Source organism: Eretmochelys imbricata, chromosome 10 (assembly GCF_965152235.1).
Source record: "Eretmochelys imbricata isolate rEreImb1 chromosome 10, rEreImb1.hap1, whole genome shotgun sequence".
NCBI classification, from domain to species: Eukaryota; Metazoa; Chordata; order Testudines; family Cheloniidae; genus Eretmochelys; species Eretmochelys imbricata.
In genome coordinates this window covers 13,271,164-13,289,246 of record NC_135581.1, presented here as the reverse complement: position 1 = coordinate 13,289,246, position 18,083 = coordinate 13,271,164, and the positions used below count along the sequence as shown (strand labels likewise).

At 39.8% G+C, this 18,083-nt stretch overlaps 1 protein-coding gene across 4 annotated transcripts in view; it reads right to left on the bottom strand.

Annotated features, from left to right (window-relative positions):
- Window positions 1–1,157: 1,157 nt before the first annotated feature.
- CHLSN (cholesin) overlaps window positions 1,158–18,083 on the bottom strand; it is a 194,609-nt gene continuing 177,683 nt past the window's right edge. For 2 of the 4 annotated variants that reach the window (XM_077829081.1, XM_077829082.1), the window contains 2 exons: window positions 6,479–6,560; window positions 1,164–1,674 (listed from right to left, as the gene is read on the bottom strand). In XM_077829081.1, the coding sequence (XP_077685207.1) occupies window positions 1,492–1,674; window positions 6,479–6,560 (265 nt within the window). In that variant the 3' untranslated portion in view covers window positions 1,164–1,491. Of the gene's footprint in view, window positions 1,675–6,478; window positions 6,561–18,083 lie in introns of all 4 variants that reach the window. The other 2 variants (XM_077829084.1, XM_077829083.1) reach the window with 2 other exon arrangements.

Sequence of the window (18,083 nt, the reverse complement as noted above, 5' to 3'; positions counted from 1 at the left end):
TTTTAATTTTAATCCGCCGCTGCCTATGCTTGTAGTAAAAAAAAAAAATAGAAAAAGGATACAAATGCAAAAAAGGAGGAAATGAAAGAAAACAATAGAGATGAAGATACGGCAAGAAGGGGAAAAATGAGAGAGAATGAGAAGGGAGCCAGGTAGCACAACTGGCAAGTAAGAAAATGTCCATAAGCAACATGTGTGTCCTCACTGTTTCTGCTCCGGGGATTAACAGGCACTTTGTTGTTTTGTTCTCTCTTTATTATACCTTGGCTCACCCATTATGTTAAATTCCATTATAGTTACCATATTAGAATAGCACATGTTAGATCACTCAAAATTTCTGGCTCCCAATATAATTGTCTTAAAGAAGTCACTATGTATAAGCTGCTTTTATAACTGGTTGTATATTTCAAGAGTTACAGCAAGTCATGTATGTGTAGGTTGTCAAAATCCAGCCAAATGCTGTAATTACAAAACCTTTTGAGAATCAGGTCATGAGTGTTGGTGGGGAACAAGTGCTCAGTTAGTATTGTTATTAAAGTGAGATCTCAAACTTTTGAGTAATTAATGCCCCCTTTTTTTTTTTTTACACAAAAGTCTGGTCTTCAGCATTCTCCTGGGATGCAAATGTTCCCTCATTGAAGCAACTGAATACAGATTAATTCAACTGTGAAACAATTACAAGAGAAAGATGAAGATGTAATTTGTCAGGATGAACACAAAATGTTATAACACAGCACTTCCTGTTCTGGACAGCATGTTATTAAAGGTATAATTGGCTGATTTCACAATGGACATCTGATTTGGACCATTCACATCTGTACATTTTCTGAATACCTAGCTATACCATAAAGCACCCAAAAAACTTTAAATATCAAGAGGAAAACTAACAAAGCTGACAATCTCCAGCTCTTTGCTTAAATTGCTAATAAGCAAATGTGTTATAAACCCATGTTCGACAGATTGAAAATGATGTTTCCCAAATCCAAATGACATGCCGCTAAAGCTGAAAGTGACAGATTACAGCTGGCTGATAAAACACTGTGCTTTACATTCACTTTTAAAACTACCCTGTGTGAAAGAACCTCCAGGCTTTCTGTTGGTTGTTTTGCTTTTATTAAGAGACACAAAGCTCCTCTCATCAGTTAATAGTAATTACATGTTGATATGTGAAGAACTAAAGTGAGATGGATGATTCCATTCATTTCCAAGAGATGCAAAAATTACTTGATGGAGCCAAAATAGAATGTTTAATAATGGGCAAACACTGGTTTGTTTTGATTACAGTCTCCTTAATAAACTGTTTAATGATTGATTTAAAAATATTGTACAATGAGCAATGGAAAGATGAAATCTTATCATAATTACAATTCTTAATGAAAAAACATGTATTTACATATTTTTTTTAGAAGTTATTTGTTGCATTTCACCTGCTCTCCATACAATGATAGAAACAGACGAATCTAGCAATCTAATGACAAGGTTTACACACTTTCATGATAATAGCTGTAAAACTTTTCGTATGCGCTCACACTTCTCCAACTGACCTGGATCTTCTGTATCTGAATTGTCATACTCTTTCATAAGAGCTTCAGCTTTCTGCATGGTTACATCTCGCGCACTGCCTTTAAGCCCCTCCAGATAGTCCAATAAAATAGAGAAATATTCATCTGGAACCTTTAAGAAGAGAGATGGTTGACACAATGAAAGTCGTGTGATGGCACCAGGCTGAATATATACCAGGCTGAGTCAGACAACTACCAGGACTACATGGTTACTAGATGCAAGCAACTCTCGACTCAAATGGGGATATTTATTGGCAGTGTGCTAATCACTGTGGGAGACAATCATTACATGTTTGCTCTGTGCTCAGCTTTTAGGATAAAACTCTTAAGCAAAATGCAATCACAACAGAAGCTGAAATGCCTATTAGTACATCCCTCCACTTACTGACCAACATCTCAACCCTATACGAGCTGTTGAAGAAGAAAACAGTGGACCAAATACTACCCTTGGATATATGTGTGCAAGTTCTACTGAATTTAATGAGAGCTGCACGCACATATCTGAGGAAAGGATTTGGCCAAACAGCTCAGAATACGTCTAATAATAGCAACTTTCCTCCATCAATACCCAAAATTATCTGAGCTGCTGGGAAGAGATACCACCCACTGTCAAACAATAGATTGTAACTTTGACAGAACCATCATAAGAGGGGCTAGCATTTAGTCTGAAAAACAACAGATAAATTCAGACATATGGAAACCATTTTTAGATCACAGTGAATCAGATTCTGATAGAATCATTTAACTAAAACATGCCTAATGTGAAACAGCGTCATAGTCTCCAAGCGCCCCATCTGTTTTTTCTCCTCTCTCTTCCCTTCTCATTACTTAGTTAGTAATAGGTTACATTTTAGCTTCATCAGGTGGGATATGACACTGTTATAACCAATAAGTTGTATTTACATTACTGATAATCCAATAAAGACATTTTAGACATTGGTTTACTCCACATTTTTAACCATAAAGTAATGTATTTTCAAGAAGATCACATAAACTGATTTTCTACGAAGCATTTCTTAAATTTATGTACAATTTCTATGACAGCAATTCCTGTTATGAATAAAATATTTCCCTGTGATTCAGAAGAAGCTAAAATGACCCATTCTGCACACATTTACGCACATATTTAATTTTACACATGACTTCAACAGGACTACTCAATATAAAGTGTAAAGGGAAGCACACGGACAGGCGTTTGAAGGATCAGGGCCTTACTTGACAGAGGACTGTATGCTTTTATTCTACCTGAGAAATACAATTTTCCAGAAGAAAGAATTTTAACAGATAATGAACTTATCCAGTTATTTCTGCACTGTCACTGAGCCCGGTAACTTCACTGACTGAAAGTTCTATCACTCACAGTGCTCTGAGGAAATGACACTCCAACAATGTCATAGTAAATGAAGGATAATACAGAGCACCAAACCAAAAGCAAGATCTCTATTTATACTTATAAGTTATCCAGTAGGGAAGCCAACTATCACTCTTCAGCTACAACACTCTTGTTAAAAACCTACCCACACGAAAAAGGACATTAGCCAGAGGGATAATGATTAAACTAACTATACACAAAGTGCTGTCAAATGCATAGAGTAAATATACTGAAAAAATAAAAGGATCTTCTTGTTTTCTAATCTGGTTCAGTTACAGTAAATTTGTAACAACAGCAGACAAAAATGATAAGACACAAACATGAGTTTTAGGTTGATAATATTCCTTTAATCGAAATAATTCTCTCGATAGTGAATGTTTGAACTCAACAGGCTCTGTGTACTCTGTACTTTAGCCAAAACATCCATATATAATTTACCCTTCTTTTTACCAGACTTTATTTGTGTAGTTAGACCTCATCATGTATAATTATATCTATCATTATATAATTTAAGCAAAGTGCTTAAAGGGGCAATTAGTAGTCTATGCTAAACTTAGAAATTGTTTGTGTGGAGTAAATCATGTGGCTGCTTTGTTCTTAAGGCTATAAAGCATTTAGTTTTCAGCCTCAAAGAAAGGCGAACAAAAACCTTTGAAACATTTCTTTATTCTAGCTATATAATTTATTCCAAGTAAAAACCATGTTAACCAGACAGTGTTCTATGTATTTTTCCCTCCACTGAATATGCAATAGTGGTAGACAAACTTAATGGGTTTATGGTTTTGTTTATCATTTCCACTTGGCTTTTGTTTCATTTCCTCTCTTCCAAACAGCTTCCTTGCCCCTAGCCTTATCTGGAGAATGGTTGCCGTGTGTAGACTTGCTGTGTCTACGGTTAGTTCCACAGGGCTGCATAAGCACACCAACTGGGCATGGAAGCAAAAATAAATAAATAAATGAGGCAAATATCACATCTTCCCCCGAGTTAGACTGTCACCAAAACAATATTTAAGAGCTTCTTGTTGAAAAGTTATTTTTCTTCAACAAAACGATGCCATGGCTCCAAAGGACAGAGAGTTTGTTGTACACAATTCAAATAATTACTATTAATAAGTGAGAATAATTTTTGCAGAACCATTTCTTTTCATGGTGATCTCCTCGATGTAATCTGAATTAGGCCTGAGGCAATATTCCAGCTGGCTGTTGACGCCAGAGGAAGTAAATCAATTGAATATGTATAGTCAAACAATGCCATTTAGGTATGTAGGAGCCAAACATATTAAATGGAAATATTTACCTAGAAGTGAACCAAATATTATCAACTCTTGAGTGTTCAACAGTACTATATAACTGTGAAGGTGTTCAGCATTTACACATGCCACATGCCCCCACAAAGATGTAACCCAGAAGGCTCACACCTTTGAGTGGAGTTCTGGAAAAGACCAGGTTTAAACTACACGAGAAGTCAGAACTGGTAACGGGAGAGGCAATTTGACTGCAGAGATCTCAGCTCTCAGGCTGGAGTGCTGGACAGATGGTCTGAACTCCAAGAATGTGCTCAGCAGCTCCAATACTGGGGTTATGCCTGGTATCTGTTGAGACTCCAGAGTCTTAAAATACACAGGATCCAGCAGCTGTATCCCCTCACAGGAGTCCAGGGAGTTGCTAACAGGGTGCGCTCAACCAGACCTGTGACACCAGTCACCCACCATCTGGATTTTACAGAGTCAGCCCTAATTGATTTTATAGAAAGAAGCAAGTACACCTTCCTCTCTGAATCCTACTTTGCCCTACAGCAGGACCTCTGTTATCAACTGGGCACCACCAGAAGCTAAAGACGGAACTTGGGAAGGAACAGAAAAAGTGCTTTCTTTTGTATTTTATTCATGACTGGAACTCTGTAGACTGTATTGGCTAAAGAAGAAGCAGACTGTAAGGATAAAAATATATTCACCAAAGTGGTCCATCCTCACCAAGGGTCTGATGCAGGGAAGTACTTATGTATGTGCTTAACTTTATGTACTTGAGTAGTTCCTCGTTCAAACTCCTAGATATCAGTGGAAGTGGCCTATTTAAAGACCATTTGCAATCTGACCTCACCAGTAATAGACAGTTCAAAATATGTTAGTATAAATAACTCATAATAATCTCAATGGATTACAGAAGATACCAAAATAGGAAACATTTCTATTTCAGTGTTGAGAAATACAGAATTAAGCTATGTATTGATACTCAAATCTATTGAAAACATGCTATTTGAAGATACTATTAACCAATTTATGTCAATGTGAAAAGAAAGAAACCCAAAGACAAACAGGTGTAAAAGCAAGGACATCATTTTGGCTCTGAAATAGCTCCTAGACAGCTGTAGAGAACATGTTGTGTTTGGTAGGATGTTAAGGACTGTTTTAAAGGAGAAACAAATCTAAAGTACGAAGCAAATTATTCCACATACCTGCAATTAAACTTTTATTTTGTCACTTTCCAAATACAGCTATGCCAGTAAATGTACTAATGCTTTATGAACATTTTTGCCTAAATTAAAGACTAATTTTTTTTTAAAATCTCTCTTCTCATCAAGGTAACACTTTAAGTTGGTAGCTGGCTTGAAATTTGCATCAAATAGGCCAAAAACTATTTTAATTGGGTTATGTATAAAGTAAACATAAAAAAATCTTTAACTGTATGGACACATCCAGACAATGGGCAAAAATTGATTCCATGTCAACTAAAAGAATAAATGAACAACCCACTATGGATTGGCAAGGTGGTTTGTTCTATTATGCAACAAAGTGGAATGATCTGAAACATTCCCTCACTGCCACTGTAACCAGAGGCTAACTGGAAATTAAATCTCTTGTTTTCAAAAGTTATTAAATTGCTGGATTCTACCACTGGTGCAAGCCTAGCCTTTGATTTTTAACATAGATGCACTGCCAAGCCTTTTATAATCAGTCTAAGGTCCTATGTACATTGTACTGAGTGAGAAACCATATTAGCAGCCCGCTAACATGGTTTCACATCTGAGTCAGAGCCTGAAAGGATCTGAAACAGCTTCAGCTGCCTAAAATGTGAGTATCTATGATTTTAGCATTGGGTTCCACATTCAGAAGTTCAGATTAACCAATATATCTGAAATGTGGTCTAACTTTATCATTCATTTGTATTCAAAATGCAATAATATTTTCTGTACATTAATTATAACAATCTAGTGTACACAGGAGAAAAGTCATTCCAAACCATCCATGGTCTATTATGACCTTTCTTCTAAGTCTTGTTGCATTAACTATAAATGATTTAAGAAGAGATTGGCAAACATGTCTTGCCCATTGTTCTGAAAGGCTACAGTAACAAATGATTTCTAAACACTGCTGATTTGAGAATCAAAAGTATACATTGATTCCTTGTCCAGATTAAATCAAAAATTACAAATGTGTTGGGACACCATAGTAACATTTGGTTAACAAAAAATAGGCGTAACTAATTTATAACTACTTGCTCTAAGATATTACTTCGCTAAATAAAAAATATTGTTAATACAAACCTTCTCTTTATCATACATGTGCAAAAGAAGCCAAGTCTGCCTGGTCTTTTGAAACTTCCATTCTTTTGGTTTTTTGGACCAGCTGTAACAAAATAAATGAGAAAAATAATTGCTCAAATAAAATACTGGATAATAAAAATACTCAGCACTCACGTAGCACTTTTATATAATGATTCAAAGTACTGTACCAGCATTACATTAACTAAGCCTCACAACGTCCATGTGACCAGGTGTTAGAGTACATAGTCTACAGGTGGCAAAAGTGAAGTACAGAAGGATTAAGTGGCTTGCCCTAAGTGCCACATAAGTCACTGGGAGAGCAAGCAGAAGAACCCAGGAATCCTGACTACCAATTCCTTGCTCAAAACATAGGATAACTTTGCATCATATTTGAAAAATACAGTACATTTTAAAATCATGCAAAACAAATGCACCATGTCTGCAAATACTCTCTCAATGCTTCACATGCAAAAATTTTAAATATGTAAAAACTGAGCTGGGCTAAAATGTCAGACCGATGTGTGCAATTTACATATAGCAAGACTGCGATTTGAAAGCTGGTATATTTTGCTATAAATACAAAGAGGGAAGAAAACTGAGAAAATGGATATTTCGCCTCAAAACAACAGTAGAATAATGAGCGAGTAACAAATCTCACTATGAAATGCACACTGCTATTTTTGCCTCTACAACATAATACACAAAAATCTAATATCTTAATATGAAACAGGACTAGTCAATTTACTGAGGCATTATTACAGATGTAGCCCAATACAAGAAAACATAAACCCTAGTAAACTAAAATTATTAGATTTTACTCTGAAGAAGACAGTTCCCTTTTCCGTAACCGGTGTTCTTCGAGATGTGTTGCTCATGTCCATTCCACATTAGGTGTGTGTGCTCACCACATGCACCAGTACTGGGAGTTTCTCTAGGGAACCGGCTCTGGCACCCTCTGGAGTGGTGTCCGTATAGCATGGTATAAGGGGTGCCGCCGGCTCCCCCCGCCCTCAATTCCTTCTTGCCGGAATCTCTAACAGTGGGGAAGGAGGGCGGGTCATCAAATGGACATGAGCAACACATCTCAAAGAATACCAGTGTATGGAAAAGATATCTGTCTGTACAGGGAGAATTTGGCAAATCGGTAAAGTTCCTGAAACCACTATGGCTTATTGCTAAAAGCAGCCAAGTAACCCAGGGTAACATGTCTTTTCTTCTTCAAGTGCTTACTCATGTCCATTCCATATTAGGTGACTCCCAAGCAGTACCCCTGGAGGTGGATAGGATTTCATGGATGTGCAGATTGCAGCACAGCTCTTCCGAACCCAGTGTCGCCCCTGGCCCGCTGAGTGATGGCATAATGAGACGTGAACACGTGGACCGAGGACCATGTTGCGGCTCTACAGATGTCCTGGATAGGAATGTGCACCAGGAAGGCCGCCAAAGACACCTGCGCTCTCGTTAAGTGGGCTTTGACAATCGGCGGCGGCAGAACCCCCGCAGGTCATAATTGGTCCTTATGCATGAGGTAATTCAATTGGAAATCCTTTGTGAGGACACCGGGTGACCCTTCATCCTATCCGCTGTAGCGATGGAAGAGCTGAGTTGATTTATGGAAAGGCTTGGTACGTTCTAAGTAGAAAGCCAAGGCCCTCCGGATGTCCAGGGCATGAAGATGCCTCTCCTCATTTGTCTTTAGAGTAACAGCCGTGTTAGTCTGTATTCGCAAAAAGAAAAGGAGTACTTGTGGCACCTTAGAGACTAACCAATTTATCTGAGCATAAGCTTTCGTGAGCTACAGCTCACTTCATCGGATGCATACTGTGGAAACTTCAGAAGACATTATATACACAGAGACCATGAAACAATACCTCCTCCCACCCCACAGCTGGAGAGTGGGGTGCCACAAGTACTTCTTTTCTTTTTGCTCATTTGTCTTGTGCAGTTTGGGACAGAACACCGGGAGGAAGATGTCCTGGTTCATATGGAAGGTGGAGATCACCTCTGGCAGGAAGACTGGGTGGGGTGCAACTGAGCCTTCTCTTTGTAGGGAGGTTCGGAGGTCAAGGCTTTAATTTCAGAGACCTGTCTCGCCGATGTCACCACCACCAGAAACACGACTTTCCACAATAGTTGTGAAAAAGAGCAGGAACCCAGCAGCTTAAAGGGTGGGCCAATGAGCCTAGAGAAGAGCGAGTTAAGATCCCACTGCGGGACAGGAGACCGTACCTGCAGGAAGAGTCTCTCGAGCCCTCTCAAGAATCTGACTGTCATGTCATGGGAAAACACTGTTTGTCCTTGGATTGGCGGGTGAAAAGCAGAGATGACTGCGAGATGCACTCTAATGGAAGAGTGTGCCAGGCTCTGGTTCCTCAAATGAAGCAGGTAGTCCAGGACAGCCTGTATGGAGGAATGCGAGGGAGAGATGCCCTGTTTGGACGCCCAGTGGGAAAACCTCGTCCACTTGGCGAGGTAAGTCAGTCTAGTTGAGGGCTTCCTACCTTCCAGGAGGACCATGCAGCATCCACGCCGAGAGGTGGAGGGACTCGAGGTTGGGGTGTAGGGGTCAACAGTGATCCTGTGACAGCAAGTCTGGTCGGTTGGGCAGGGGCCAAGGAGGGGCCGCTGATAGGCTCATGAGTGTGCTGCACCAGTGCTGGCGAGGCCGTGTCAGGGGCGATCATGACGACCTGCGCCTTGTCTCTCTTGATCTTTTTCAGGGCCCTGCTTATGAGTGGAATCAGAGGGAACGCGTACAACAGGCTCCCTGACCACGACAGGAGGAAGGCATTGGAGAGGGAGCCCTTGCTCAGACCTTATTGAGAACAAAACTGATGGCATTTCCTGTTCTGTCTGCTAGTGAACAGGTTCACTTGGGGAGTTTCCCACCTTTGGAATATCCTTCAGGTTGCCTCTGGATGGAGCGACAACTTGTGGTGAGAGAAGTCCCTGCTGAGCTGGTTCGCCAGTGTAGTCCTGATGCCGGGAAGGCGACAAGCATTCAGGTGGATCTTGTGGCTGATGCAGAAGTTCCATAGATGGAGCACCTCCTGACAGAGAGTCGATGAGCGCGCTCCACCTTGCCTGTTGATGTAGAACATCGAGGCTGTGTTGTCTGTCAGGACTTGTACCACCTTGCCCGACAGGTGGGGCAAGAAGACTCCACATGCCAGCCAGACTGCTCAGAGCTCTTTGATGTTTATGTGTAACCACTCTTTATCCGGGGCCCACATTCCCTGAGTCTGGAGGATGCCGATAAGCGCCCCCCCAGCTAAGGGGCCGAGGCGTCTGACACCAACTCAATGGAGTGGGAAGGGTTCTCAAACGGAACCCCTTCCAGGACTGTTCTGCAGTCTGTCTACCACCGCAGTGAGGTATGTATTGCCTGGGGAATGATAACGATCTTTTCCAGGGGGTCACGGGACTGGGAATAGACCATTGTTGCAGGAGGTCGCATCTGGAGCCTGGCATGGCAGACCACGTAAGTGCACGCTGCCATGTGACCCAGGAGGCGCAGACAGACCCAGGCTGTAGTCAGAAGGAACACAGAGACTTCCGTGATGAGGTTCGTCAACGTGTGGAACCTTTCTAGAGGCAGGAATGCCCTGACGTAGGCTGAGTCGAGGACCTCTCCGATGAACTCTATCCTCTGCACTGGCATTAACGTCAACTTTTTGGTACTTACCAGTGCCTATTACCAGTGCTCTTAGATGGATATCGTGCTCCTTCTTTGTCCTAGGTTTGAAGGACTTGCAGATACGGCACTTGTCACTTATGTGCCCTTCACCTAAGCACCTTAGGCAGCTGGTATGTGGATTGCAGGACTTAAAGTCTGGGGACCGGGGCACGCTCCATCCCCCGGCTGAGTCCCATTCGGGACTAATGAAGAGTTCGAGAACTACTAATAAGGGTATCTAAGAAACTACTAACTATGTATAACTATTTTACAGGATTTCAAAGTTCTCAAGAACAGAGAATGAAATAACACTAGCCAAAGCAGCAGACATTGCAGCACCATCACTGGCGGCAAGAAGGAACTGAGGGTGGGGGGAACTGGCAGTGCCCCTTATACCACTCCATGCGGGCGCCACTCCAGAGGGCACCAGAGCTGGTCCCCTATGGATACTGCTGAGGGAAAAACCTCTGGCACCGGTGCATGTGGTGAGCACACACACCTAATAGGGAATGGACATGAGCAAGCACTCAAAGAAGAAAAACACATCTCTACAGGTATGATGCAAGTCCACCTTTAATGTTCCATTTTGTTTTACATAGTTATATCGAGTATAGAAATCAACTGGAAAGCCAGCTGGGCAAGAGTATTAACTTTGTTCAAACACTGTCAAGTCTAATAGAGCAAAGCCGCCCTCACATTACATTTCTTCTGCACTGGCAAATCAATTGCTCAGTGAACTCTGTGAAACAAAGACCAAGTGATAACAAATTTGTCCAGGAGGGTTTCATGAGAGCTTCTGTAGAAACATACAAGTGTACAAGATAAGCTCCTTTTTAACTTCAGAGGTTTCCAAACTCAGAAGGGGTGTGGGGGAAGAGGGGAGTCTGTAGTTCCTTTCAGAGTATTCATTGGTAAATTAAATGGAAATCTGCCTCAAAAAAAGACAAGGTAAAAAGCAAACAAATGATAATAAATTAAAAAATAAGACAAATGGTTAACAACCCAATGCATCAATTAAAGGTAAATTTTATACCATCAATTAAAGGTAAATCTGCAAATTAAGAAAGTCAATCCAGAAGTCTACTACGGGATATTGCAGTTAAAGAATCAAACTATTAGAGAACAAATATTAGACTGAAACTGAAAAAACAAGAACACTGGCAAAAGCTAAGATCCAAAAGTTATGAAATCAAATACAAAAATGAAAAAGAAATCAAAAAACTTCAGTTAATCATGATTCAATCGTTTGTGTTGTTTAACTACCCAGCAAGGATGCCTGCTATAAAAAGAATGGCTAGCACCAATATCAGATTTGTGGAGAATAAAAAATTAACAGTGAACGAGAAGGGAATAAAATTCAACATTCTTCACTGGTACTTTGCATTCATTTGTAGGCAACTCCTCTGTGCATCCAAACAGATGCAATGGCTGCAAAAGGGGAAACTGGCACTTGTGCAAAAATAGATAATTTTACATCAATTGACGGACCAAAGTGTGTGTGTTCTTTAAAAAAAAAAAAAAGTATGTGGTATATTCATGATGTTAATGGAAACTATGTTTGTGCCTATTATACTGGATAAACTCTTCACAAACAGCTCATTCTAATCTAGTGCACCCTCTGCACTATTATGGTCATGATCAAAGTCAGCTGTCATTTAAAGAAATTGTATGATATGTCAGTCATGTTTTCCCACATATGGGTTATTGGTGCATTCACATTTTCAGAAAACAGTTCTACATTTTTTTAACTAGTGCTCTTGGCTGGATTGTTCTGGTTATACTCATTCTCCCAACTTCATTGCACGCCAAACTCTGGTCCCATTCTGAGCCCAAGAACCCATAATCATGGATACAGAGTTAATATAATTTTCATAACAGAATTTATGTGGTTGTTCCACATAATGAACCCCACCCCTCCACCTATAAGCTTTTAGTATACACAGCATAAATATTTCATTAATACAGATGGCTGAATGAGGGGGAAAAACTGATAAATGACAAGAATATCACTGCAGAGATCATTAAAATCTATGAAAGTATCACTTCGTGAAGTGCAGAGCATGGGAGAACTCTGTTAGAATTATATATTTATACATTCACTATTTTTTGGATTGCCCTGCCTTTAAAGTACAAATAAAAGTTAAAGCCTTTCAGTACAATGTAATACAACAAGCCACATACAGGTCATCCTAGTCACATGCAAAGATTTTGTTAATGGACTTCAGGTTTTCTTGACATATTACAGCACTAATGCAGCCTTTTTATCTTGAGTGATTTAAAATCTAGTATAAATAAGATTAACTACACTACACTTAATAATAAACCCTCTTTATAGACAATCACTCCTTTTTCATAGTTTGAATGAAGCTGGTGGTCTTCAGAAATAGCTATATCCAGCACAATGTCCATATCTAATATAAGAAGTTATGGCACCAGATGGAAATATGTACATGTAAATATTTTTCCCATTATGCTTAGGGCAAATTTTCTAATATATCATACAGCTGCTAATTATTGTTCTGTATACAGTTACTGTTTATATCTTTTTTATAAGCACAAGCTGACTGAAAAAACATGTAGCTGACTGAAGTTTAATGGATCTTAAACTGATGTTTCAACGTAGTTTTAAAAGAGAAAAGTAGAAGACACATAGAAAATGGAGGTTTCAGAGTAGCAGCCATGTTAGTCTGTATTCTCAAAAATGGAGTTCATTGCAGCATGAATCAGACAGTCCCAGGACTTTCTTGGAGAATGACTGTCTCATGTGGGAGGCTTGCTCAAAACCCTCAAGACCCATCCACATTATAAGTACAACCATGATTTTAAAGTCAGTTCATCAGGTCTCCTATGACTGTTATACAAAACATGACTGAGTTGTGTACTCACAGCAGCAATTTTTATAACACAACCATGTGTCACCCACACTTAACAAGCTACTTACCCATGTATTTATTTTAAAATGCTGGGAAAATCTAGGAAAATAGCACCCAGGGGGTATGAATACAGTTGGCCACTAACATAGGGACACCGCACTCTGGGATGCCCTAGTATGCAGAGCCCTGAAACTAAGGAAAACGAGTTCCGCAGGCACAGTCAGAGAGTCCAAGCCACAGAGCAAAACAAAAGTGTTACAAACTGGATACAGGAAGACAATCATGTGCCTGTTTAGACTGCGGGCCAGGGCAGAATATTATTAGCTGCCATGGTTATTAACTGAGTATATAGAACACTGGGTGTGAACACAAACTATGTTCAGAGCCAACCATCTCACAAACTGTGTGACAAGGCTGTAGTATGGACAAGGCTAAAAAGACAAAGCCCAAGGAAACAGAAAAAATGAGAGCTACCCCATCGTGACCATAAAGACACAGGGTAAGATCTGGTGCACCCAGGAATACAGGCACGGGCTAAGGTGGCTTTAAGCAATCTTCTGATGGATTTATCCTCAAAGATTGTGAGGCTCTCAGACACTACAGTGATGGAGGCCATAACTTAGACAGAGGAAAAAACAGAAACGAACCCTCAAACTTGTTAGTGTTAAATAGAAGTTCAAAGTAATATTTTGTTGACTTTCAAGACAGAAATTGAATCAATTTGTTGTGTTGTTCCTTTAAACATACATACCCTTCTTGGTCTTAATTTCAAACCAAGAAGAAATCAGAAAAGAAATTAAGGATGCAGTAAAACAAAATAAAGCACCTTTTCTTATAACGAACAAGCCAATTGAAATTCTGATAACCAAGATTTTTCAGACCCCATATGTAAATCTTTTTATCATTTTAAACAAATATTGTCTGCTTTTCTTTTGGGATTTACCTTGACATTTTGCCTATTTTGTTTTGCCAAATCTGAGCTTTTCCAGCTGGTAGGGAGAACACAGTCTGTCTGTTTAGAAGGCAAAGGAGTCAACCTAGTTAAGCACAAATATATTTTCTGTAAAGAACTTAATTAAAAATACCTAAATCCTTACTCAGACATTTGGCACTTCAAAGTGACTTGTACAAACCAATAGTTTACAATACAGTATACAGGATATAAATGATACCCACACATTTGTGTGTTCTTGAGCTCCTACCTTATTGCATTCATTTGGGAGGTGGGTAGCATGTGTGTACGTCAAGACCAATTCAGCAGGTAAATTATAGAAAGAGTTACTGCACCAACACATCAGGCCAATGGGTCAGCCATATGTGGCTGGAAAGTCCCAGGAAGCTGGAGAGCTTGGCTGTGCTTGTCTAAGATGGCACGGAGGTATGAGGAGTTTGGGGCAAGTTTATTTTTTGTGGAAGAAGAGGCATTTATATGTGGTTTGGCTTTTATAATACAGTACTTGGACTAACTGAATGAGCAGTCCCTGCCCCTGTACTGTACATAGCGCATTTAGCACTGCTAACCTTTTCTCAGGCCACATAATGTTGAAAGCATTTAAGGGGGAAATACTCATGTCCTATTTATTTATAGTTTGGTCATTTATTTTGTGTTCAACTACTTTCAGAGTCTTCCCCCATGACTGTGAAAAGTCTCTTTCTTTTCAATAGTTGGTTTCTTAATGATTTAGACTGCTAACACCAAGCCACCTGTATCCAGATCACAAAGAGCAGCACCTTCTGGAGCAGCTCCTTCGTGGGGAAGGATGAGAGGGACAGGAGATGCTTGTGGAAGTGTAGATTCTGAAAAGTTGGGTGAGGGAGCTAGAAGTAATTTCTGATATTGTCTGTGGGATAAGAAGAAATCTCAGTGAATGTTCAGCTTTGAGTTGATGTTAGGCAAGTTTGCCATGTTTGCAAAAGAAATTCAAAATGTACCGTATGGATACATTTTCAAAGAACTGAGTGGAGGACTGTGACCCTAATAGCCACTAATGCCCACTGTCTCTCATCAGATCAAACCAACTCACTACATACAACAGTGTGTTGTCATGGTATTTATCCAAAAGGTACTGTGTAAGGTATCATAAAAAAGCCAATACCATACTGGCTATTAATGTCATTGTAAAATGCATGCGTTAATATTATATGTGAAATTATGAATTTCCTCTGTGTGATGTTTCTAGAACATGTTTAAGACAAGACAGCCTAGCCTAGGTAAAGGTAATAAACAGGTCTGTCCTAGACCAATGTGGGTTTACCTCAATTTACATATTAGCAGAAATCAAAGCTATTGACCTAAACCAGCTGTGGTTATCCTGATCCTGAACCCAAGAGACAGAGAACTAACACAGCTCCTGTATCACATTGAGACACAGGAGAGTGAATCTCCAGGAGGCATCCCTGACTTGTAAGACAAAGCCAGGCAATCCTTTTGGGGCTATAAAGAATAGAGAGAGACTCAATTTTTATCCTTCACCTTGGGAGACAACGAAACTAAGCAATCTGATGTCTGTGATGGGTCCTGGCCAGTAAAAGCTGGAAGGGAGACTGGGCGTGAGAGAAACCAGCTTGAACAGACTGTATTTTGCTAGATTAAGTTTTAGACTTTTAGAGATGTGTTTTCACTTTTATTTCCTTGTAACCATTTCTACCTTTCTCTGTTTTACTTGGTATCACTTAATCCATGCTCTTTTGTTAATACACTGTTTGCTTTCATTATAAACAATCAGTGCTGTGTAAGTTCAGTGAAGTGCGTATTTTGAGAAAGGGAACAGGTTGGAATGTTTTACTGTCTTGTTTTCTGTGTGAGGGTCCAGTCAGAGGGACTAGTCCCTGCAGTAGGATGATTTGGGGGTGAACTTGGGGCTGGAAGGGTATTAAGGTTAGACTGCAAGGAGTAACCAGGTTGGGCAAAGCCATGGTGAGGCTTGTGGGTTGCTGGCAGGCTGTTTGGATCAGATCTCTGGTCCAAAGCTGCACAGCCACAAGACACCCAGGGTTACAAGGCTAATGGTGACCAAACCTCATACTGGCCTGCTGGGTGGACGCCAAAATGTCACAAGGGCCATGTTGTAAAATCCTAGACAACACTTTGAAAATGTAGGAATCACATAGGTTAGGTAGAAGAACAGACACAAATTTGTCAAATTTATTGTACTAGTAATTTTTCTTACATTCGGAATGATTCTTTTTTTTTTTTTGGCCATTTTTGGGAAAGTTAATGTGCTTACATTGCTATTCTCAAATCCAATGTTCGCAAAAATAGATGGCTATATTAAATTATGTACCAGATAAGGTTTCTCCATATTGTTTGGATGATTGAAAGAAAAAAATGTCACTGTGCCAGAAGAGAATTTTTTGAAATTGTCAACAGATCCTCAAATCAATACCATGTTTTTGGCAGAACAGCTATACTGGCAACACTGCTCTATCTGTGGTTTTAAAAGCAACTTTTAATATGTTCTTCCATCTGGTTCAGACACAGAATACTGGCTAGAGATCTGTGCAGGGGGGAAAAAAAGGTTACAGACATTTTTTTTTTCTTTTTTTGGCAGCAAGGTAAACAGGACAGTGAAAAAAAGAAACAACAAAACTGTCAAAAATGCTTCTTTTAATATCTCATTTCTGCCCTGGTGTCTAGTAAAAGGGCAGGCGGTACCTGCCTAGCAGACTGAACTAGAGCCCAAAATTCTCTGTAGAAAACATTATAAGGTAAAAGAAAGATCCTGAAATGCCTTGAAGCAAAGAACATGATTATGTCTGTAGAAAAATAAAATTTGCATCAACCAAACCCATATTTGTGTATACAGCAGAACCCAGTTTATCTGATCTAACTGGGACCAGAGCCAGATTGGATAATCAAAAATTCAGATAATCTGGAGAGCAGGAAAGTGTGAGGCTGGAGAGTAATCTAGCAGCCAAGTAGCGATCGCCTACTTTTGGACCTGTGCACGCTTGTTTCTCGGTTAATATGGAGAGCCGGATAATGAAGGGTCGGATAAATGGGGTTCTACTGTATATTTTTATTGTTAGTATTATTAATTCTTTGTATTACAATTGCATCTAGAGACTTCAGCCAAGACTGAGGCCCATTGTTCTAGGCACTGTACAAATAAACAGTGAGAGACAATGCTTACCTTGAAGAACTTATAGTCTAAATACATAAGGCAGATCAAGGGTGGGAAAGGAAACTGGCCCAGAGAGTTGACATGAGGACTCAAAAATCACAGCAGGTCAGTGACAGAACCAAGAACAGAACCCCTGTCTCCTGAGTCTGAGTTAATACCCTGCCCATTGGACCACGCTGCCTCTTCTAGTATTTTTTGTTACATTTCATTCAAGATGCCGCAAGCAGTATTACACGGGGAAGATTTGTAGTTGATTTTGAATAGATCTCTTTATAGTGCAGCTAGTAAGTTACTGGTATTAGTGAGACTGCAAAATATTATATTTTGACTCTAAAAACGTAGATAGTAGTAGCAGTGATGTTGAGAACTTAATGTATTCCCTCCTGTATTAACAAAGAAGAGCCAGCTGGTAGGCATCAAAGACCAAAGGTGATCTGTATGATTTCTAACATGCTGTCAATGTACTTTGCCTACATATATGAACAGGAGAAAAGATGGGAGTAGAACAGCCTCACAAGACAAAAGTCTTTCTATCCATTTTCTTCCTTCCCAATGTATTCTCTTTTATTTCACAAAAGCCCTTTAGAATTTTGCCTGTCTTATCTTCATCCTGGGATGAATATGCTGCAATGTACTATCTGAGTGATGTGCTGAAGTCTTTCTGTCCAGATGTCAATCTTTTTCAACACATAATTCTGATCACCCTGATGGCCAAGAGCAGCAGTGACGGCGTGTACAGTAATGGGAGAGAAGAGAAGAAAATAACTAACATTCTTTCCCTCCCATGAAGAACATCTTGGGCGATGTGAGTGAGTGAGTGAGGAAGGAAGGGGGCCCCTTTGTTGGCATGAATATAACTCAAAAAGCCAACTGCAAGCAAGATCATTTACAAATACTGCCAGTAATGTCTCATTTATACAAATACTTTATAA